This window comes from Rhinolophus hipposideros (genome assembly GCF_964194185.1).
Source record: "Rhinolophus hipposideros genome assembly, chromosome: 4".
Classification (NCBI taxonomy): Eukaryota; Metazoa; Chordata; class Mammalia; order Chiroptera; family Rhinolophidae; genus Rhinolophus; species Rhinolophus hipposideros.
The window spans coordinates 6,487,940-6,512,429 of NC_138050.1; the positions used below are offsets into that span (position 1 = coordinate 6,487,940).

Sequence of the window (24,490 nt, forward strand, 5' to 3'; positions counted from 1 at the left end):
ATAGGTTTACACTTACCATTTCCATTCTCAAACCCTTCATTACAATGGTGGGAGATGAAAAGATTGTTACAAACTTTTTTGGAGAGGTGAGATAGGGGGTGGTTGTAGGTGGGGAGATTTTCCCTTTGCTCCTCGAAAATAATTTTTGAAACTAAAACCGGGTCAATTTTGATAAATCAAACTTTCTAAAAAGCTTCAGCTTTTTAGAAAGCTGTCCTCTGCTCTGTGACTTCATTTATCAATTGTCACAGTATATTTATTTCTGAGAAATCTTCATGCACGAACACACATCAGAAGAGACCAATCTATCACTATAACTAAGGCAGAAAATACTACATGTTTCAAAGGGCTACCTTCTGGAACACAATAATTATTAATCACCTATTCTTGCTTATTCTGATAGGTAAGCCATTTCCTAACCATTCTCACTCTCCCACTCTGTCACTCTCTGCTTATAATTCTGTCTCATTTTCTTCATTGGACTTATCTGCAAACATCTTACTCGTCCACATGTTTATTAACTCCTCCCCATTAGGGTGGAAGCTCCAGAAGTTGGGCATGTGCTCACCTTGCTCAGTCTGCAGCATGTAGCAGGCGTTCTTTGTTAAATAACTGAATGGTTACATTCAGGTGGATAATCGATGTCTCAGCTATTCATCTGTAATTACTCACATATTTATATCTACCCATTCACACTTAAAGTTATTACAAACTATGTGAATTTGGAGAGTTACCTTTCTATGTCTCAGTTTTGTCTTCTTTAAAATGGAGCTAATGATTATACCTAATTTATAGAGTTGCTGGGACAGTTAAGCGAATTAATTCACATTAATCAGTTCGAAAGTCCTGACAGTTTATTGTTCTGTAAATTTTAGTTACTGGTTAGTATTAAAGTATGACCTTTTTGTTTATTCATTTTATTAAGGAAAATGTCAAACATTTATATGAGTAGAGAATTGTATAATGAATCCCCATGTACCCATCACCCAGTTTCAATAATTACTAATGTATGGCCACTTTGTTACATTTATATTCTTTACTCTCACTTTTTTTTATAAAGGAAACTTTGGAGAGTATAACTTGAGATTAGAGACATCCTAGGTGTTCAAACTAAGGCTGGAAATCACTGTTGTGATAGTATCTAAAACAAATATTTTCATTTCAAAGAGAAATCATCTTAATAATGATTAACAGGAACCAGGTCACCCCTGGCTTCCAGCGCTGTCACAACCAGGACACATCTCCCCGATGTGTCCACAGCGCTGGAAGCAGGCTGGGCAGCCCCCCTCTTTATCCCGCAGTTCCATACCCCAGGGCTAGTCCAGAAAGAAACTGCACCATCCAGGGCTGCCAGAAAGATCAGAAGGAGCAGCTGGGAGCTAAAAAGACTGAAAGTGATCGATAGCTCTAACTGCTTCTAGAATGTAACAGCAAAAACCTCCAAAGAAACTTCCCAGCATCCGTTCTCTAGAATAACCTGTAAGGGTTTTGGCAGTGCACCTGGCTTCCCAAGGCTGGAGGTGTCTCGGGCAGGGAGCCCACCATGGTGACAGCGGTCCTCAGTGATTTCTCCTAAGCCGAATTCCTTTCACACCTATCCTCATGGACGCACAGGGACCTTTACACGCCCTCCTGCAATGGCTAATCTGGCCGGAGTACGGACCCAGACTGCCCAGCATTTGTTTATAGCTTTCACACAGACGCCAACCACCGTCTAGAGCAGCACTGACAGAACTTTCTGAGATGATGGGATGCTCTGTGTTGACACTGTCCGCTATCAGCCAGGAGCCACATGTGGCTTCTAAGCTCTTGAAATGTGGCTAGTGCAAGTGAAGAACTAAATTTTTCATTTTATTTAATTTCAATTAGTTTAAACCTAAAAGGTCACATGTAGCTAGTAGATGCTGATGAAGGCTTTAGAGAGTGCCCTCTGGCAAAACGTTTAAAACAGCAACAACTAATGTGAACACACTGGTTTATACATTTATTCCAAGAAATATATACTTAGCAATAAAGATAAATTACAAGTTGTTTAATTGTGCTTTGCCTGATTTTAACGAGTGGGAACTACAGTAAACAGATCACTGTTAAAAGGCCCTTATGAAAAAGCTCTTATCGTGTATGATCATTATATACGTTTAATCATATATTAAAACTTACAAAATCAGATTCTTCAGGTCAGAGGAGTAGTTGATTGTCACCAGTTCCATGGCTTTCTGTAAATTCTCTCGCTGAATTCCTGCTAAAGAGTTGCAAGCCAAAGCCAACACAACTTTTCCTAATGATATCAGATCTGCTTGCTGACATGAAAGAATAAATGCAACTTGTAATTTCTATTTTATAGGTACAACTTTAATACACTGACACGACTGCCTGCATGGAAAAAGCATCTTTACAAGGAAGCTGCAGAGCTCAGCATTGGCTGGAGCTCAATAACGAGACGACTCGGGGTCTCTACACCAGACTCGCCTTCAGTAGGTCTGGGCTTCTCACTGCACCCAGGTCATTCCGGTGAAGGAAGTCCACGGCTGTACTGTGAGAAACAGTACTCCAAGCAATGCAAATGCCCAACACAGAATTTCTGCCTTAACTTTTGTTTTTAATTTTTAAATTAGATATAGCTGATATTCTTACGATTACAAGAAATTTAAGGCTGGTTACTACACTTGGTTTACTATGATCATGACAATTGACGATATATACTTTTCCCATTTTCCACAATGCCTAAAATACAGTAGAGTTTGAAGAACTGTTTGAAGACAAGTTATTCCATTATTCTAAACACAACATCAGCATTACCTGATTTCAGAGAACGTTCTGTAGAACACTGAAAATGTTGCAAACCCCAGGACATCCCATCTGTCAATGTTCTAAATGGACAATTTTACTAACACTGCAACTGATCTTTCAGCTCTGTAACCCCCTTGGTTCCCGCCATTTTTTTTTTCTTTTTTAGGATTTACCATTCTGAGGCTTTCCTTATAAAAGGATTTTCAAGAGACAGCTGGTTGAATTGAGGTAAGCTTCCATTACCTATTATAACTCCAGAAAACAAAATGGTCGCCCCAAGTGGCCCTGTTTGGCAGGCAACTATTATAATAATAATAATCATAGGCCTGGGATAATGGAGTAGCTCAGAGTGAAACGAAATCATATGAAGTAATTTTCTACAGAAGACTTCCATAACTCTTCCAAATCTGAGATCTTATCTGAATTACTGGATACATGTTTATTTACTGAATATTGGTTTAGTATAAGGAGTTTTCAAACCTAGCTATACATTAAAATCATCTGAGGAGCTTAAAAAACACAGAAAAAATCCCCTAGCAGCCATCCCCTCATCCCAGTTCTGGTGTTATTAGTCTGTGGCAAGCTCTAGGTGTTGGTATTTTTCAAAGCTTCCACAAGACACTCTAATATGCAGCCAGGGTTGAGAACTACTGGTTTTGTGGAATGGCATATAAATGGTATGTTTGCAAAATATATTTCAAGGCAATCACTAATGAGACTTTAACACTATACAGCTATCTCGAACAATAGTCTACCCAAATACTAAAGTATAAGGAGGTCAAACTCCATTACTAAAATAACATGACAAAGTTCAAATTTAAGAATGTATCCAAAATTAGCATTTGTGAAATTTGATACTTTGAACTTGAGACCCTATAGTCAGTGGAAAAACTGATTAGAAAAACAAACTACTTTGAATCTGTCAGGACAGAGACACTAACGATTCCTGCCAGAGAAACGTTTAAAATGTCATGAGGTACAGAGTTAGCAGCCCAGAGCGGCAGGAGGGAAGGTGGCAGGAGCACTGCTGCCGCCATCTTTGTTCCCTGGAGGACACTGCCATAAATGAATGCAGCAAAGGTGTCCCTCAGTCATTCTCAAGACCACGTAAAACACTGCAAGCTATATTAATGAAATCATAAACATGTTGGTGAAGAGAAATCAGGGCATGCAGAAGCTGACTGGAAATTTCTACAAGTGTTGCAATCCAATGTCATCAGCAAAGCACACTGCAGGTTATTATTTATGAAGCTTCTGAGCAGCATGTACCAGCACACAGCCTCCCAACCCTTAAAACAGGAATAAGAATTTTCAGTAAAGCTCCACCCTGAGCTGATGCTGTAATGAAACCTCCCACTTAGAACATTCCATTATTCCCTACCATGAGATAGGAAAACAAAAGTCCAAGACGGCTGAAGGACTGCAAGGTTTTAAAAAAATAAGGACATCTGATCTGAGTACATCCCACTACCTTCTTAACGCTGACTCAAGGTGGAAATACCCACTTTTAGAAATAAAATATATATGTCACACAATCCAAATTAGAACTGATTTTTTTTTTAAAAAAAAGAGGTTAATCAAGTCCTGCTTAATTGACTTTAACATCATAAAAACTCAGTAACTCTCTCTCCTCTCCTTATTACCCAGCTAAATAAGTTTCCATTTGTTATTTTGCTTCTTACCTCCATCTGGCTTTTCCCCCCATTTGTTGAATTCTGGAGGTTTTCCCCCCAACTCATTTTCAGTTTCTTCCTGATTCTTGATTTCTTGATTTTTCTGATTCTATCTATGGCTCTACTTATGTCCATTTTACTGAAAGGCAGTCTCTAGTCACGTGTCTGAAACAGACTATGAAAAATAGGCTACAAGAAACAATGCACTCCTTTCTCATGGGCCCTCTTTTCTGTAAAATCACAACCCCCATTTGGGACGATCTTGAATTCTCTCCTGTATCTTACCATAAGCTGTATGAAAAATCTTTCACACACACATAGCCACCCTCTAAAAAGTAAAGAAAAGAAAACCTGATTGATCCTTTACTGCTGAAAAATAAAGGGAAAGTGACAATGGGTTGAAAGTAGCTTGTATTTATGAATGAAGGCAGCTGCTGACTCACCAATCAGTTGCCCCAATGCTTATTTAATTAAAAGTTGTTTGTTTGGAACTCTGGGATTACTATTTCTAATGAAGAATTTCTTTCAAAGTAACTACATAACCCACAACATAACTGACATAACATACATTTGCAAAGGAAAAATACTGCTGTGATAAAGAAAAAAAAAATCAAACTAATCTTATTTTATACTAGTAATGAAAATAAAAAGGACCTCTATTCAGAATAGAGAAAATGAGATACTAGAAGGCTGTTTTTTAATGTGGACATGGGGTTTCCAGATACTTGCAACAGAGATTGATGGTACTGATTCTAAATAATATCTAATTTCTCTCCAAAAATTTATTGTTTTCCTGGCTATATGAAGATCACTAGCATTTTAATAATCAATAATCAGTCACTTTTAGCAGCACAAAGATTATGAATATCTTCAGAGACAATTAGGTAGGCAATTAAGTGTAAGGCACAGATGAGAAGGAAAGTAGCTAAGAAACAACCACCCTAGATAGAAAGAAGGAGCAAATCGAAACTGTAGGCAGGAGCAAGTCGCTCCCAGGGGAAACGTAGTGCCTTCCACATGGTCCCCAGTAGGTGGCGCTGCCGACCAGGGCAGCTTGGCTGCTGTGGAGGTGAGGCGGGCACAAGCACAGGTAAAGGAGGATGTGACCGGTCTGCAGGCCTACCTTGGCTATTGTAAATAACGTGGCAATGAACATAGCGGTGCATGTCCTTTCGACTTGGTGTTTTCATTTTCTTTGGACAAATACCCAGAAGTGGAATTGCTGGGTCGTATGAAGCATTCATTTTTAGTTTCTTGAGGACCCCCCTCCCCCGTTTCCCATAGTGGCTGCACGAGTCCCGCCAACAGTGTGCAAAGGTTCCCTTTTCTCCACATCCTCACCAACACTTACTTGTTGACTTTTTGATAATAGCCATTCTGACAGGAGTAAGGTGATATCTCACTGTGGCTTTTTCATTTCCTTGATAATTAGTGATGTTGAACATCTTTACCTGTGTCTGTTGCCCATCTGTGTGCCTTTGGAGAAATGTCTTTTCATGTCCTCTGCCCATGTTTCAACTGGATTATTTTTTTTGTTACTGAGTTGTATGCATTTCTCATATATTTTGGATATCAACTCCTTATCAGATATAGCATTTGCAGATATATTCTCCCATTCAGTGGGTTGCCTTTTTGTTTTGTTGAAGGTTTCCTTTGCCTATGCAGAAGCTTTTGTTTGATGAGTCCCCTGTGTTTATTTTTGCTTTTGTTTCCCTTGCTCGAAGGGATGTGTCCAAAAAGGTATCACTTAGACTGATGTCAGATAGTTTACTTCCTATGTTTTCTTCTAGGAGTTTTGTGGTTTCAGGCCTTACATTTAAGTCTTTAACCCATTTTGAGTTTATTCTTGTATATTGTATAAGAAAGTGGTCCAGTTTTATTTACAAAAGCCAAGATATGGAAGCAACCTAGGTATTCATAGATGAATGGATAAAGATGTGGTGTACACACACACACACACACACACACACAGAGGAATAGTACGCAGCAATAAAAAGAATGAACTCTTGCCATTTGCAACAACATGGATGGACCTAGAGGATATTATGCTGAGTGAAATACCATGTTTCCCCGAAAATAAGACCTACTCCGAAAATAAGCCCCGTTAAGATCGTCAGCCAGACGGACACATTTAGTACGATATGACGATGTTCCAGAAGAAGATGAAGTGACTGTATTTGAATAAATGTAGATTGTTGTACATCAGAAAAATAAAACAGCCCCTGAAAATACACCCTAATGTGTCTTTTGGAGCAAAAAGTAATGTAAGAGCCGGTCTTATTTTCGGGAAAGTGTGGTATAATACCTGGTCTTATTTTGGGGGAAACACGGTAAGTCAGGAAGAGAAAGACAAATACTACATGGTTTCACTTACACGTGAACTCTAAAAACAAAACAGAAAGAGACTCAGAAACAAAGACAAAAGGGATGGTTACCAGAAGGATGGTAAAAAGGGGAAGGGGAATATGTGTATCAATAACACTGGGATGAGTTTGCACGGTGACAGATGTTACTAGAATCAGTGAGGTGACCACACTGTAAGGTATAAAAATGTTGAATCACTATATTGCACACCTGAAGCTAATGTAACCAATATAAGATTGTGTGTGTGTGTGTGTGTGTGTGTATATATATATATATATATATATATATATATATATATATATATATACTTAAATTTAAAAAAATTAAAAGCCTCTCACCCAAGGAGAAAACGTCTGCATACAACTAACTGTGATGAGTGGCTCAGTCTTGGGGACCTCACTGCCCATGGTTCAGTAGCAAAGGATTTATGCATGAATTGGAATACTAAACCCTACTTAGATTCTACTTCTCAGTCTGTCCTTTCCTTTTTGTTCTGAAATTTTGTCTTATAATAAAGTGAACTAAAATCTTCTTTCCAGATTCCAACAAAAGAAGTTGAAATGAGAAGGGCAATGGGAAGGTGTTGCCTTATATCAAACCTCTGTAAGTTCATAAGTGTTCAGAAACACCAAAAATTACTCACACATAAAAAAAACTAACACTGTCTTAAAATGACAGTCGCATATCCTCCAAAAAATGTGAAGCACTGTAATACAAACTGAATAATCTGAAACATATACTTTAAATAGCAATGTCACTTGCACAGAGTATTAAAGGCTAAGCAGCTACATGTAACACAGGTTCTTATTCTCCTACATTTCAGATTCATCAAGAAATAAGACATAAATAGCTAAGAACATAATGGGGCCTAAACCCACACTATTATTACGAGATCAGACTATAACCAAATTCTGATAATGTACAAGAAGTGAGTGACAGGCTCTGATTAAGCAAAAGAAACAAATTATTTCAAAAAATGGCAACACAACACTATTCCTTTGAAGATATTTCTAAAATCTTCAGATTGGTAGTGGGACAACTGTTCTAAAAGTAAAACTAGCAGGTGTGATTGTAACACCTTAAAGAAATAAAAAGAAGTAAAATCTCGTTTAATGTAATTCATTCAGCTGACCAATTCATCCGCTTTAACCCCTGCTGAGGACAAATTTCCCAGTCACATAAATACATTTTCATTTGAGCAGCTGGAGTCTCTGACACTGCCATCAGATCTGTTAATGCCAACTCATTAGGGCTCTAGACTAACTACATCACAGTGATGAAGAAATACATGCTCCAAGGTTGCCCCACAATAAATTGAAGTCTAGACTTAAAACCCTGAAGTACTTTAAAATAAACAAAATGTGTCTTAAAAAAAAACAAGCCTTAAGTTATTAAATATTTATGTTAATTCTTACTCACCTGGTATTGAGCCATTAATGCCAATGGATTATTATTCTGACTGTTATCAAATGTTAAAACATCAAATACTCCCACACAATTTACTCGCAACCTTTAAAGACCAGAGAATTTAAAGAAAATAATTAAAATGAAATTTTAAAATGATACACGAGTGGAAATTTAACATTTCCTGCAATACTTGGAAGGATCTCAGAATATTATCTACTCGGACCTCCTCTCCTACCCCCATATAACCTCTACCAAGTACTATTTTAGAGAGGAGGATATTAAGGCTCACAGTATCAAGTGACAGACCGAAAGCTACGGAAGCCAGGACTATAAGTCACATCTTGGACGACTGGGCCAATGGTCTTTTCACTGCACCAAGCTGCTGCTTGATTAGTTATTCATGAAAAGAGAACTAGTTAGCTTCCTAACACTTGCTGAAGATGTACTAGGCATCATGCAAAGCATTTAACATGTGTTGATTCATTCAATGCTCTCAATAATCTTTTGAGATAGGTACCTTCTAAATGTGGAAAATGGAGATAGTAATAGTACCTGTCTCATAAGATTACTGAATACACAGAAATAAGGTAACTTGCTCAGGGTCACAGAGACAGTAACTAACAGAGCCAGGATATGACGCCAGGTCACCTGTACGAGATCCTGAGATCTTTATGCTACACGGCCCAAAACAATTCTCAAAGTTACAGCAACTCAAATGACACTTTGCTGAAGTCTAGGTCTGTGTACTTAACTCTCTCTCAGGGGTTTTCAAAGCACAGGACCCAATCAGCAGCAACAGTATCACCTAGGAACTTGTTAGAAGTGCAAGCTGTCAGGCCCCACTCCAGATTTCCTGAACAAGAACTCATTCTGTGCTTAACAAGCCCTCCAGGTAATTAATTTCTGATCCATGCTAAAAGTTGAGAACCACAGGTATACATAGAAAAAGCTGTATTGATATGACTTCTATATCTCCCAACCCTAACCATACATACCTCCCAAACCCGTATAAGATTCTTGGTTAATAACCAGGTACTTTATTAAGAATTCAACATTTTTTTTAACTTACAAATTAACTCAAAGTCACAGCAATTCTTCTGAATGGAATATATGAAAAGGTAGAATTAAGGCAAATCATCATGCTCTGTTTAAAAGCTGTCATAGGTTAGACTCTCAGTAAAGAAAGCCAAAACTCAAAATGCTAGTACCTTGTTTTGCCAGTTATCAAAATCTTTGTTGGGTCCATAACGCGACATGCCAAACCTGCTGTATGAATGGTACGCAATGCAGAACTGAGTTGGACAATATATGCCCAAATAAGAGATTCTGGCAACAATCCGGCATGCTGTCTGGGCAATGGTCCATCGTGTTGACCTATAAAGCAAATAAAAACGAAAAAGATATCTGCATTTAAGTAATCAACTAAAAGACTAAAACATTCAAACCAAAATTAACAGAGAACATTAATTTGCATTCATGGCACAATTTGCCAATTTATACATATGTATATACATGGAATTTAAGTTTAGTCTATTAGTAAGAATTTAAGAGACAAACCCTACATTTCCTATTTAGGAGATTATACCTTCATATCGTCAGCAGTGGCACAGCTCTCACCGAACTGCTCTTCTCTGTGACCATTGTAATTATTGAATAATAAACAAAGATTATTTAAAGAATTTATATTTAATGGTGAACCAAATAAATGTAAATTCTGATTAAAAACAGGAACTACGGAGATTATTTCACTTACAATGTGGGTAATCCTATCCTATATAATGGTTGAGGCATGTGAGAACTGTTCATTCTGTGGATTGAGGAAAATGAGTCCCTACCATCATTTATGTTGAATATTTTCTTATTCTCCTCATACTGCTCAGCCTCTTTTATTACAGCCATGTCAGTTAGATATAATATCCAATTCACAAAAATATAAATGAATGTCACTTATGTATAATGATGAAACACAAAAATAATCTGGTCTACGATGAAAAGTAATCGTTTTGATTCTATCACCTCTTATAAGTGCTTCCTGACATTTTCTGGGTCATTGTTATCCCTTAAATCAATAGAAAAGGAACCATATAAATTGAATCTAGATTTTATAATTACAGTAGTCCCCCTTATCTGCAGTCTCGCTTTCCATGGTTTCAGTTACCCATGGTCAACGGTGGTTCAAAAATATTAAATTGCCCCAACCACCAACACTGTCTGCTCCTGACACCCAGCCATTGACATCGCTCGTCATGGCTTGATGGTCCAGGATCTCCCAAATCAGACATTCTCCCTCTGACGTATCTTCAGGTCAATTAGGAGCCTAACGCTACATCACAATGCCTATATCATTCACCTCACTTCAATTCACCATGTAGGCATTTCATCATCTCACATCATCATAAGAAGGGTCAATATAATAAGATATGTTGAGAGAGAGAGACAGAGAGAGAGAGGGAGAAAGACAACATTCGCATGATTTTATTATAGTATAGTTATATAATTGTTCCATTTTATTATTAGTTACTATTAATATTTTACTGCGCCTAATTTATAATTTCAATTTTGTCATAGGTGTGTATGTACAGGAAAAAACATTGTGTGTGTGTTGTGTGTGTGTATCTGTGATTTCAGGGATCCACAGGGCGTCTTGGAAAATAGCCCCTTCAGATAAGGGTGGACTCCTGTATTTCAGGAAATATAACCTTGTAAGTCCACGTGTTCATATGGTCGTAAACACACATTTTTTGAATAAGGTCTAAAAGCAACACAATTAACTGGTTAATTGTGGAGATAATAAATAGCAAATAGGTACCAATGGCTTAGGATAAAATTTCCAGAAAAAAGCAAATACGAAGTTCAAAAACTGCTATCCCTTAAAACTGAAAATAAAGTCTGAAAATAAAGACTCAAAAAGTGGCTCTAGGGCGGCCAGGCAGCTCAGTCGGTTAGAGCGAGAGCTCTGAACAACAGGGTTGCCAGTTTTTGAATTGCCAGTTTGATTCCCACATGGGCCAGTGAGCTGTGCCCTCCACAACTAGACTGAAGGCAACAAGCTGCCACTGAGCTGCCAGAGGTACAGATATATGGCTCAGTTGGTTAGAGAGCAAGCTCTCAACATCAAGGTTGCCGGTTCAATTTCCGCATGGGATGATGGGCTGTGCCCCCTGCAACTAAAGACTGAAAACAGCGACTGGACTTGGAGCTGAGCTGCGCCCTCCACAACTAGATTGAAGGACAACGACTTGGAGCTGATGGGCCCTGGAGAAACACACTATCCCTCAATATTCCCCAATTTAAAAAAAAAAAGGTGATAAATGCCAAAAAAATGTCAAAGGTGACTATGAAGAGTTTAAATAAAACTAATATTTAATAAATGCGGTAATAAGAAGGATATTTACAGCACAGGGCTTACTGTGTGCCAGATTCTGTCTAGTCCCACATCTTCTCATTTTAAACCTCGTATCCCTACTCCTACATGGTATCGTATTATTATTATTCTTCCCATTTTCTAAATTAGTATATTTCTTATAATATGCAATTTTTTGTGCTAAGTTAAATAATATAACATTAGAGTCCTATCTATGCCTCTACAAATTTATACAAACACTGGCCTTTTTTCCTCTTTTTTAAATACTCACATTGGGAGAACAGAGATTGTCTTGTGTTAGAAGCTGCTGTAAATTAAAGTGTACGTGGTATGGTTTAGGAAAGTTACTACCATGCTAACAATACTTTCAAATATTAGAAAAAGGGACTGATTACTGTGAAAACGTTAAAATATTATATCAAATTATCAGTCAAGACCAAAAACTGAGTAATTAAGATACAAAAAAAAAGCTGGAAAGGAGTGCTTGCTATAAATCAGTGGTTCTCAACAGGGGTCATTTTGCCCCCCCCCCCAAGGGACATTTGGCAATATGTGGAGATAATTTTGGTGTCAAAACTGGAGGAGGGGGTTGCTACTAGCATCTAGTGGGCAGAGGCTAGGGACGCCTCTAAAGATCCTGCAACGCCCAGGACGGCCCCACAAAAATAACTATCCAGCCCCAAATGTCAACAGGGCCGAGGTTGAGAAACCGAGCTATAAATTACAGCCAACAGTCATTTCACAGGTGGTATTACTAAAATAAACTTGAACAACTACAGCTATATGCATCTATAAGAAAAGTCATACCACATCCCCTTCAACAAAATTATGTATGTGTCTACAGATGACACGGCAAAGGGAAAAAAAATGACCACACTATATGACCAGATTTTTAATGTGAAACAGCCATGTAACCACAGCTTTCTTCTTTCAACTGTCAGAAAGCAAAGTTACAAATAAACAGAAGTAATATTTCTTTTCCATAATTACAGTCCTTAAAGGAGTCACAATCCAAAAGACACTATCATGTGGACTCAAATCTTTCTCCCTCCTTAGTTTATCTACACATGTATTCAAGAAAATCTTTAACATATTGAAATTCATGGCAAAGAATGCAGTGCTTCTTTCCTGCCCCCAAATAAGAAAATGATTCATACCCTTTTCCCTCCTCAAATAACAAATTGATATCTCAAAATTATTTAATTTTACTCTGAAATGACTTACCTTCTCATAAACATTTGTTAGAATGTAATTAAAACATTTTGTTTCTTTGCAGTATCTGAACTACAGAACAATTCTTTAAGCAAATACTAGAAAGGGGCAAAAAAAGAAAATACTCCCCATTTAAATAAAATTTATTCTGAAGACTAATTATTTAAGTGACACGGAACCTTACCTTTAAATAAAAGCATTAGTTTAGGGAAATAATTTCATAAACAATATACAGTCACATTGGACTCTGTGGAAGTCATTAAATTATATTCAGAAAATATAAAAATTAAGGGGAAAATATTATAATAAATGAAAAATGCAGTATGATATAGAATAAAAGAAAAGAAAAACAATGCGAAAGGAAACAAACAAACAAAAGACACTAAGACTGGAAAGAAATACACCAAGAGACCAATAATGGTTGTGTTTTATGTGCTGAAGCCACAGAGGTTATTTTTCAATTTACTGCGTTTTCTAAATCATCTCTATTCAGAAAGCATATTTTTAAAAGAAAAAAATTAAGAGGATAAATCTTTTATCATGTTCTCAGTTACTGAAATTTCATATATCTGTGAGTCCTTCCCAACCTATCTTCATCTCCGGCTATACACACACTACGTTATTTCCTAACTTGTTACAGATTGACTGCATTTCTTTAAGATATATTTTTGAAAATGCAATAAGGTCTTTTAGCTGAATGACTACAGGGATAATTAGCATGTATTTTAAAACACAAAATGACTCTTCCACAGAGCAAAAACATTGATCAAAATACAGCTCGCCTGCATCTTTTTCTTACCCCACTTTCTCTTTGTGAAATAGGCATCAGCATTAGGGTCATTAAAGTGTCTGCTCATCATAGTCTCTCCTCCAGCATGGAAATCATATGCAAACACAAGAGCTTAAAATAAAACACAAACACTCATTACTGCAATCTGGCTTCAAACAGTGAGGTCCACATGCAGAAAGACAATTACAAAGTACTTACAAGGCTCTGCAAATGCTTTAGTGGTAAATACCTCACGCAACGTTACAATATTTGAGTGCTGAATTTTTTTCCACATATCGACCAACACCATGCACTTTGTGTTAACAAGACGAAAACCTGAAAAAGAGAATTTTTTCTACTAAACTGGAAATGGCATCTCCCCCCTTATTCCCTCAGAAATGTGAAGAAAAAGCCATGTTTTTTATATATTATATATACAGAGGGTGCCAAAAAACTGCATACATATTTTAAGAAAGGAAAACTGTATTAAAATTGTAATAATCACTATATACCGATAACAAAAGATGAATACAATCACGTTTGACTTCTGCAATGACAAGAGGTGCCAAAGTGGTTCCCATCAGCGTCCAGACACTTCTGATTACGGTGAACTACGGCTTGAGCAACGTTAACCAAATTGTCCACTTGTATACATTTTTTTGGCACCCCAGGTATATATGTCACTTATGAGTTACTAATTTCCAAATGAAACCATAAATTTATTCATTATCATTTAAACTCATGTATTAAATAGATAGAAATATTCAAGAACGTTTGAATAACTTTAGCCTTAATCATATGCTCTTAAAAGAGGAAAGCTTATCGCCCTTACCATGTATCCTCCGAAGGCAATATGGCAGATCATCTTTGCTATTTACAGCTTTGTAGCAAGATGTAATGTATCCAAAATTACTGGATTTCTGTATACGGTTGGGCGGTGGCAGTGGTTCTAGAGGGAATAGGCTATGGTAGCTGTCAACTTCTGTAGGGACTGCTAGAGTAATTCACAGGAAGATGACTTTTAACTCGCAGGCATTCATAAATCTCTCAGAGTAATAAAGAAGAAATCAAATCTATAAACTACTGGCATCAACACACACTTGTACTCAAGAACAGTGTCAACATTTATAACAACTCTATAAAACAAACTGATTTCACTATCAATAAAAACAGGCATTATAAAACAACCAAAGAATAACTAGATTTCATGCACTCAAAAATATTTATCTTTTATAGCACAATACAACAAACACTAGAAATAATTTTATCACTTAGAGATATTAAACAGTTCTGATTCTGATGTTGAATAAAAATCAAGATAGATTTTGCTTCTTTAAACATTTTATTTTGTATAAGACACATTTATACAATGGCGTTAAGCTATGAACTTTTGTTTTGAACACGTAAGAAATTCAAAATAACATTAAATTGGAGAGTGTGCATATGTGGCATGTCTGTGTGTGTATATATATGTATAAATACGGGAATCTGTATTAAAACTCTCCAACCATTCAGTGGAACAGCATAGTTTTAACCCCTAGCAAAATATGAAAGGAAAAAACTAAAATTACCACCATGCCTGCCATACTCCTCAAAGAAAGCAAAATTATGTTTAAGGAAATATAATGCATTGGGATTTGCTCATGATACTCTGCTAGGCATTAAAAATGTGAGTCTCGATTTGTTGTTTCTTATAAAGACTAGAAAGCTGTACATGAAAATGTATTTGGTGGTTGGTTTCTCTACAGAGTACAGGCAATTTATTTTCCTTTCTTTATTGCTCCCTATTTTCTAGAACAAACATGTATCAGTTTTACAATCCAAAGAGACAAGTAGTTTTTCAATGCCTCAGATACAATCAACTACATTTTCCAAATGAACAGCTTCCATGCTGTGAAATGTCTTGAATGACTTACGAATGCTCACGATATTTCAAGTGAAAAGCAGCTAAGTGAACATGCAGAATATGCATAGAAAACCATCTAGAAAGGAATACAGCAAAACTTTAACAATGGTAACCACTGAGTGGGAGGATTTTTCTCCTCTACACTATTCTGTATTTGCCAAATTTTAAAGTAAACATGTTTAACACTGTCTTTAAAACATAGTGATAAATAAATCTTTAAAAAAAAACTCACAAATAAAAGACAACTGATAATTTTTGATCTATGACTGTGGAGAAACACAGCTGAAAGCCAATTAAGAAAACTCTGATTCCAGAAGACAGGTTTAAAAGGACCTCTCTGCCTTTGCCAAATCTTCAGAGTCATTATCTTTTAGTTCTTGAATCCTATGAGATAGGATTCCCTACTTCATTAAGTAAGGGAAGTTAAGGATTACACATCTGGAGGGCGTAGAGATGCAAACCCAGGGCTCTCATTCTGTAGTCTTGTCCTCTTAACCCCGAGATGGCATTCTGGCCACAGCGCAAAATATGGATTCAATGTAACTTTCAAACCAAGGTCAAGTGGCATGTTCTACTGAAATAAAGGCGGTATAATAGACGTATACACACAAGTGAAGATAGCTGTAACTTGCTCATTTATTATTATTTATTTGAATGATCAGTGTAATTCCCACAAATGATAAATAAATTTTGTCTCCTAGCTATTTCATAAGCAATTAACTTCAAATTAGTAAAAATGTACTGAGTACCTACTATGTATTATTAGTGAGCCCATATTAATGAAATACGGGTTCTTTTTAGGAGGGTTAGAGATTTATATAAAACATAATACAAGGCAAAATAGCTATTAAAAAGGTACAATTCACCACGGAACTGGTTCTTAAAACTTCGGCACCCTTCAGTTACCTAGAGGCTTGTGAACACAGCTTGCTGGGCCCCAGGTCCAGAGTTTTTGACCCAGTATGTCTATAGTAGGGCCCAAGAATTTGCAATTCTAACAAGTTCCCAAGGTGATGATGCACATGGAAACACAGAGAAGGGAGCCATTCCCAAGGATATCACGAAAGATGTCACAGAAGACTTGGCATGTTTACTACAAAATGAAGGATGAGGCTGCTTTCAATGAGCTAAAACGAGTGGAAAGAGAGTGCTTTATGATAAACAGAACACCAACAACAAACAAGGCTTGAATGTGTGCACTGACTGTCCAGGGGTGGTGAAATCTCACGTAGTGGGAGAACACAGGACACCACGGACGAGGCGCCGAGTGGAGATACAGCTGAGAGAGGTGTGCTGGGATTAAATCACATGGAAATTTAAATGCTATAGTAAGGACCCGAAATGTACTCTGCCAAGCAGTGGAACTCACATCATCAGTGGGACCAAGATCATGTGAGAGACACAATCAACTAAAAATTGTATGCTCTTAACTCCTTCATCCCTGTGCCTACTATTTCAAACAAGTCATCCTGAGTTCCATATACTGCAGCGGAAACAATTAGGCTGCAGCACAAAACTACGCATGACCTAAAGGATATCCGTCCATTGTCTGATTCTGATTCTATAGAAGATAATGTACACCTCTGCAAGCCGGAGATTACTGATAGCACTGCAAAGTAATTCCTGCCTACGCAGAGGTAGATTCTGTTCTGCCTAGTGGGGGTTCAACTGACTCCCCTCCTCCTCTGTGCAAAAGCCAGGTTGCACACTCATTTCGTCACCCTTGATTCATAAAGTCTTATGTGACTAACTCCCCCATGACTTAAATAAAATCTTTAATACGTGCTCATTTTTACATCTAGACATTATTTTACTTTTTTTTCAGAAAGTCCTTTTTTAACACTACATTTCCCAGTCTCCCTGAAATAATCATATGTGGTCTAATATTAACCTTAAAGACTGCACCTTTCCACTAATAGACAGGAATACTAATCAACAGGTTCTGCTCCGGTTTCCAGCCCAATTTAACAAGTGCACAAAATTCACTATGAATCAAGGGCATAGGAGTGCCTCGATCGTTGCTAGGCATCAAAAACCAAAGCTAATCAACTTGGAAAATTACATGGAGCCGCAGTCTTAATTTTAGCCCCAATTTTTAGTCTGGGGTCAAGTTCCACAAAATAACATTAAAAACAATGAAAAAAATGTTTAGTTTCTTTCTTCTATTCAACCCTACTCCCCTCAAAGAACACACAGAATGACAGGTTGGATCTAAGATACTGAGATCCACTGGGGTAAATCCACGGCGGTTTCTGAACCTCCGCGCTGCTGACACACTGGATTGGCTCGTTCTTTGTTGTTGGGACCGCCCTGTGCACCGCAGGCATTTAGCAGCACCCCCGGCCTCTAACACCAGTAGCCAGTCACATCCCACTGCCCGCTGTGACAACCAAAAATGTTCCAGATATTGCCAAAATGACCTAGGAGGGATAAAATCATTCCTGGTTGAGAACCACTGACCTACATGAAATAAATTTTGATTTTAAAGATGAGAAGTACTAATTTGATGGGAGTACAACATATGGAATGGAAACAGAAAAAAGTCAGACCAAAGATGAATAAATGAATCAAAGTGACAAAGGTTAACAGTAAACATGAGACATGAAAAAGATCAGTTAGAGCAGTGGCAGAAAAAAACACATATTAAAACTTGTTTAAACCCAGGTGCAGAGAATTGGATTAACCACAATCTTTAGTCGGTGACACTCAAATCGCTGGTTCATGTTTATACATGGCCTGCTTCTATTTAGGTAATTATCTTTAATAATATAATAAGCATCTACAAGCTCAGCAGGCAAAATGAAAGCTCAGACCTTGACTTTAATTTACATCTAAACATATGGTTCTCGCTACCAACCTTTGCCTTCCTTCTCTTTCTTGTCCTTCCCTTTATATAGTTTCGTTACACCTGCATGTAGCTCTCCAAAGTTTATTATGTGTGTGTGTGTTTATACATGTACATGCACATACTCATGTATTTCCATAAAAGTAAGTAAATACACATAAATTTTAGTTAACTTTCTAAAACAGGTATCATGCTGTATATAGTCTCTTGCAACTCACTTTTGTACTTCATGTTACATCACTAAGATCCTTCCGTACTGTTCCATGTCAGAGCACGTTCTTCATTTAAACTGCTGTATAATGCCCCACTGTCTGACAAGATCACAGTTAATTCACGCCCCCTCCTTCAGATGGGCATGTGAATTGATCAAGCTTCCTGCTACTGTGAGCAGGGATATTATGGATACTTTGTACATTTCCTGGTTGAAAATGTATAGGACTTTATCTATATCTAAGAGCAAAATTGTTGGATCACAGGGAACAGAGATATTCAATTTACGTTTTCCAAAGTGGTAACAGGTTCACCGAGTTACACCACTGACAGCAATGCACTGGAGAACCTGTGACTCCAGACCCTAACACTTCAGACGGTCAGACTTTATTTTATTTGTATCACCAGTGATGTCCAATATCTCTTCTTATATTTATTGGTCATATGAATTTCTACTTTCTTGAAATGCCTATTGTCAGCCTTTGATCATTTTCTTTATTGGACTGTTTAGGCTCTTATTCATTTGTGTTTTTTATACTCCTTGTTAGTTGTGTAAATAATTTCTTACAAATTTTATCTTTATTATAGGTTATCTTTGGATTGTTTTAAATTTTAATTTGGTAAAATTTATCAGTATTTTCTTTAAGAGTCAATAATCTTTGTCTCCTGTACAGGAAATCTTTCCATCCTGAAATGTTAAATCTATTCATTTATATTTTATAGTGAGAGTTTTAAAGTTCTGTTTTCAACATTTAAGTTCTGAATCTATGTGGAGTTGACTTTGGGATGTGGTGTGAGACAATGATCCAGTTTTACCTGTTACCATAAAGAAAGCCATTTTTCCAGTGCCTTCCTCTCCCCACTGATATGCCACCTGTATCTCAGAATGTGTCTGGGCTCTCCCTAGTCTGTCCCGTTAATCAATCTCTCTACCCCAGTGCCATTACCACATTGTTTTAGTTACTACAGACTCAAACCAAGCCCCCCCCCCGCTCAATCCCCAACACACTCAGAATCCTAATCATAATCTTCCAAGTGCCGTAGGTAGTCTTAGCCCTTTTCTCTTTGATAAATTTTATCATATACATGAAAAGCTGTTATGCTGTAATAAAAAAATAAATTAAAGGCCAAACTTTGATTAGAAGCTTTCGACCTTCAGCCCTACCTAACCCTCCCCACTCCACCCCTCATCCTCACCGACATCCAGGGAGGAGTGGGGCTCGAGATTGAGTTAATCACCAAGAGTCAAAGATGTAATCAATCATGTCCACACAATGAAACTTCCATACAAACTCCTGAACAGCAAGATTCAGAGAGCTTACAAGCTGGGGGACACACTGAGGTGCTGGGAAGGTAGCACACCTCGAGACGGCGAGGAGGTCCCCACTCCACCCACCCCCTCTGCATCTCTTCCACTTGGCTGCTCCTGAGCTGTATCCTTTACAATCGACCAGTAACAGTATGTACAGTGCTTTCCTGAGTTCTGGGAGTCATTCTAAATTACCAAACCTGGTGGGAGGGAGGGAGGGAGGGAGGGAGGGTGTGTGTGTGTGTGTGTGTGTGCGCGCGCGCGCGCGCCAACCTCCAAATCTGTAGTTGGCCAGACCGAAGTGTGGGTAGCCTGGGTACACCATTTTAGCTAGCATCTTAAGTGGGAGTGATCTTGTGGGACTGAGCCCTTAACAATTCAATTGTTAGGACATGAATTAGGTGTCACAAGTATTCTGAGTAAAAACAGCTCATATGCTTTGACTAAAATTACGTTGAATCTATAGCTCACTTTAGAAAAATTGCCATCTTAATCATTACGTCTTCCTATTCATGGATATAGTATTTCACTCTATCTTATTTAACACCTCTTAATAAATCCACCCATTGAGATCTTCTATATCTTTTGTTGTATTGATTCCGAGATATTGGTATTTTGAAACCATTGTAAATAGCATCTTTTCTTTTAATCATATTTTGAAGTACACGCTACTAGTCTATAGAACTGCAACTGACATATATTACTCTTATATCCAGCTCTTTCATAACTCTATTATAATTTCAGATAATGTCTAATGTATAGTCATATAATTTATACATGACTGGAATCATAAAGACTGGACTGGCAAAAATAAACCTTTTTCTTTTTCCCTTTCACCCTTACTAGGGCTTCAAAGGCAATGCTAAATAATTAAGGAAAACTCCCAACCTGACCGCTTCAAAGGTTATGACAGCTAAAGTTCCCTGCTCATCTAATCTGGAAAGATAAGCCTTAAGACCCGGTAGCCGGACATACGCCCTCTGAAGTGTTGAGCAGTCAAAACACACAGTAGGCTGTGCTGAATCCTTGACTACAGCGACGTTTTGCGGTTATCTCTATGGCAAATGCATTCCTAATGTATTATTTACAAATGTTAAATTTTTTAACTAAAATTTAAAATGTTAGTTAATATTTAATCGTGCTATAAAAAGAATAAGCTGGGGAAAGAGATTCTAATGTTCTCTTACAAACACTGTGGTACCGTCAGAAAAACCTAGACTCCCAAGCCTGGCTCAGCAGTTCCCAAAAACACTTACTTAACCTGCCTGGCAACTTCAGTGTTCCTCCGTGTAAAATAAAGATAATAGGATTAGTATCTATGTCACAGGGTTGTTCTAAGGAAGAAAGTAAGACATTTCAAAGCATTTACTCAGTAATCACCTTTCCCTTCTGCTCAAGAACCTATACACTTTCATTAGTTTCAGCAGACAATAACATTCTAGTGCACAGGGAAGAAAATCACCACTAATTCTAAAACTACCCAGTTTTTTTGATGAACTAGAATACTATCACAAGTAGAATTAATTTAAATAAATTAGATGATCAGTGGCATCTTGTAACTCTTCTTAAGTAGATTTCAAATAAATATACTCATAAAGTCATAATTAGCTAGTTTAAGACATAAAAACATGCAGGACTACAAAAGAACCATAACGTCCTTTAAAAGGCAGTATGAATCAACTTGCATTTTACCTGGCATATCTGCTTGATCAATTTGAGCCATTGTTATTAAATGTCTGTTAATCAGCTCCTAAGAAAACAAGTATATTTACATTTAACACAGCTTCTGAAATCTGGATTTTCTATTATAACTAAGTAACAAAAGTGTTAATATTTTGGGTATGTGCATTTTTTAAAGTTGATATCCTGAAATGACATTTCTAATAAGAGCTAAATGTCTAAATCCCAGTCCTAGGTATATCTGCCCCTAACTGACGTGGTACTTAAGTAACTGAGCTATAATCCAGAGCGTGTAACTAACGCTCTGGCTGAAAACACAAGGTCCACTGTAAGTTTCTCAATAAGTCACTTTAAACACAAGGTCCACTGTAAGTTTCTCAATAAGTCACCTTACGAACATTGTACTGGTGCACTCACTTCTGTGAAACAAAAATATTTCTGAGAAGCTAAGCGTAAAATGAAATTCTACGTATCAAATAATATCTAACAGTTTAACAAAAAAAATATTTTACAAAACCTACTTTACAGAAAATATTGAGCTCTACTAAAAGGTTTATTTCTGAGCCAAACTCCCTATTCTCAACCTGTAGATATTAGCAAAAAGTTTTCTGAAGGTTAGAAACGATTTAAATAATTTATTCATATACTTCAAAGAAATCTTTCAATACACAGATATGAAGTGCAGAAACATGGCCCATTTAAATAGCCATTCTATATTTTATTTCCTAACACATCATTACTTGCAATTCTCTTGAAAAACAGCTTTCCTTAAATAAATGTCAATGAGAACTTACAAATTCTCTCTGCTTTAGTACAGCATATTTGATTAAAGACTATGAAACAATATGATTTTGAAAAGAGGCTGTTCCTTCTGTCAGGTCTCTGTTAAAAGCACAAATGACATTAAGCATCCCCAGTATGAATTGGGAACACGTACCTGTCGGAGCTCATCAGCCATGAAGAAGGAAGGTGCATTTGCTTTTGGTTGCATATAAGCAACGTGAGGTGCAGTGGGAGGATAAATATGATAGTTTGGAAATACCTAAAAAGATAGGGAGGGAGAGAATGTAAGGACCAATTTTTCTCAATTGATAAGCTTTATCATGATTTCATGAAAGTTTGAATCTTTAAATGACAGTGATAAATTGATATATTTAAAAATCTTTAAATGATAGTGAATTAAACATCTCAGAGAACAGCTGTTACCAGTATACTTTCTGAATGAATTCATTTAAAAAATAATCTTATATTTAATAATCAATGAGAAAGGAAACACTTCTTCAGATACAGTGAAATTTAAGCTCCAATGAGAGGCAAAAGTAGCTCTTTGGATGAAACGTTACACCAGTTTGCAAGTATTCTTAAAAGCACTTGAAGACAGGAAGAAAACAGGTATTAAAGGTGTTTGGGTACGGTCAGACAACGAAGTAACACCACCCTGGCCGCCCAAAGAATTGCCCTCTTGTGGGCTTTTTATGGCCAACCTAAGTAAGTGTTACCTAAGTACTTGTTAAGCACTTTGAACTGCCAAAATAAGGAGGACCGATTTACTCTGCGCCAGCAGCTTAAGTGGACAGAAAGGTGCGACAATATATTTACCTTCTAAGCAAACCACAATGGTTACTAAATCTGTTTCCAGCTTCCTGATTCCCACCACTCTGCTTTCTCTTCCTTCCCCTCATTGGTCCATGACACAATTTCAAAGTACATTCTAAAATTTCTTTTGCTCTATTCTTTCATTTTAAAAGCTAAAACAAACATTTCTTTTCTCTTTTAAAAATTAATTCAGCCAGTTTCTGTTGCCCTCAGATGATTATTCTGCTCTGGATCTCAACCAGGAAATGGTTTTGCAATACTTGTTTCCTTTAACTTCTCTCTGCAGGGAGAATAATACCTCCTTTTTTCTTGCCTTGGTTTCCTCACATCAGATAGCAGTTTGGCTTAACTACCTCACATTTACCATGAGCATATTTTTAAGAGTGGTTTGAAGGTTAAAAACATAAAAATGTATCATATATAATCTCTACAAAAACAGCTGAGAGTTTTGTGACAAAAGAACCTCTTTATAGATTAAATTTCTTCTTTCTATAAATAAAATAAAAATGTAAATAATTATAAAATATAATAAACCCCCAAAAGATAAAACATGGACAGAATTCTTACTTGAAAGAACCAAGGAAAGTCTCTACTCTACCTCAATTATTTGACCTTCTGTTCGGCAAGCTGTTCTGTGATAACTTTTGAAAGATCTCTGACCAAAAACAAAACAAAACAAAAAACTATTAGCTATTTTATTATTTTTAAAAAAACATTCACATTATTTACAAGTACTTCTATAAATGTTTTCCCACTTATTTCTCATAAGGTGGTTAGGTATTATTATCCCCATGTACAATTAGGGAACCAGTGCCAGAGGTACCAAGATTCAAGAGTCACAAAACAATGGCAGAACTGGGACTCTTAATCTGCTGTCTTTCCATTTAAATTGCCCTTCAGTAAAACATTAATCAAAATAAATCATTCATTTAACTTGTGGAATCAAAATCTGCTTACCAAAATCCAAATATACTTTCATCTATGCCTATCATATAAACATGTCAAAGTCTTTAGATAAGCTTTCGTATTTTAATGGAATTTGGCTTTTTTAGTCACGAGCTCTCTCTCCGTCTGCTACTTACTTTTCTATAGTTAAAAAATAATTTTGAATACGGACAAAATAACGAAGCTAAAAAATACAATTTATGAAACATGACAACTCTTCCCCTCCCCCTCCTCTCCTGAGGATTCCTTAGCAGCTAGCTCTTTCCTCATTCATAATCAGGCCCCCTAAAGAATGATTCATATTGGAGGCCTCCTATCACTAGTGTCCTCCACTATCCAGAGATCTAACTATTAAATCACTGCCTTCCCTGAGGCAAGAGTTTATCATCAGTTTGCTTTCGGAAACCATCTCCTTTCTTT

At 36.9% G+C, this 24,490-nt stretch overlaps 1 protein-coding gene across 8 annotated transcripts in view; it reads right to left on the minus strand.

Annotated features, from left to right (window-relative positions):
• Positions 1–24,490, minus strand: part of PAN3 (poly(A) specific ribonuclease subunit PAN3) — a 134,898-nt gene that overhangs the window by 12,194 nt on the left and 98,214 nt on the right. For 4 of the 8 annotated variants that reach the window (XM_081046012.1, XM_081046009.1, XM_081046014.1 and 1 more), the window contains 8 exons: positions 22,467–22,571; positions 21,542–21,599; positions 14,412–14,573; positions 13,799–13,915; positions 13,610–13,711; positions 9,443–9,608; positions 8,247–8,337; positions 2,161–2,300 (listed from right to left, as the gene is read on the minus strand). In XM_081046012.1, coding sequence (XP_080902138.1) covers positions 2,161–2,300; positions 8,247–8,337; positions 9,443–9,608; positions 13,610–13,711; positions 13,799–13,915; positions 14,412–14,573; positions 21,542–21,599; positions 22,467–22,571 — 941 coding nt within the window. Of the gene's footprint in view, positions 1–2,160; positions 2,301–8,246; positions 8,338–9,442; positions 9,609–13,609; positions 13,712–13,798; positions 13,916–14,411; positions 14,574–21,541; positions 21,600–22,466; positions 22,572–23,723; positions 23,781–24,490 lie in introns of all 8 variants that reach the window. The other 4 variants (XM_081046010.1, XM_081046008.1, XM_081046011.1 and 1 more) reach the window with 3 other exon arrangements.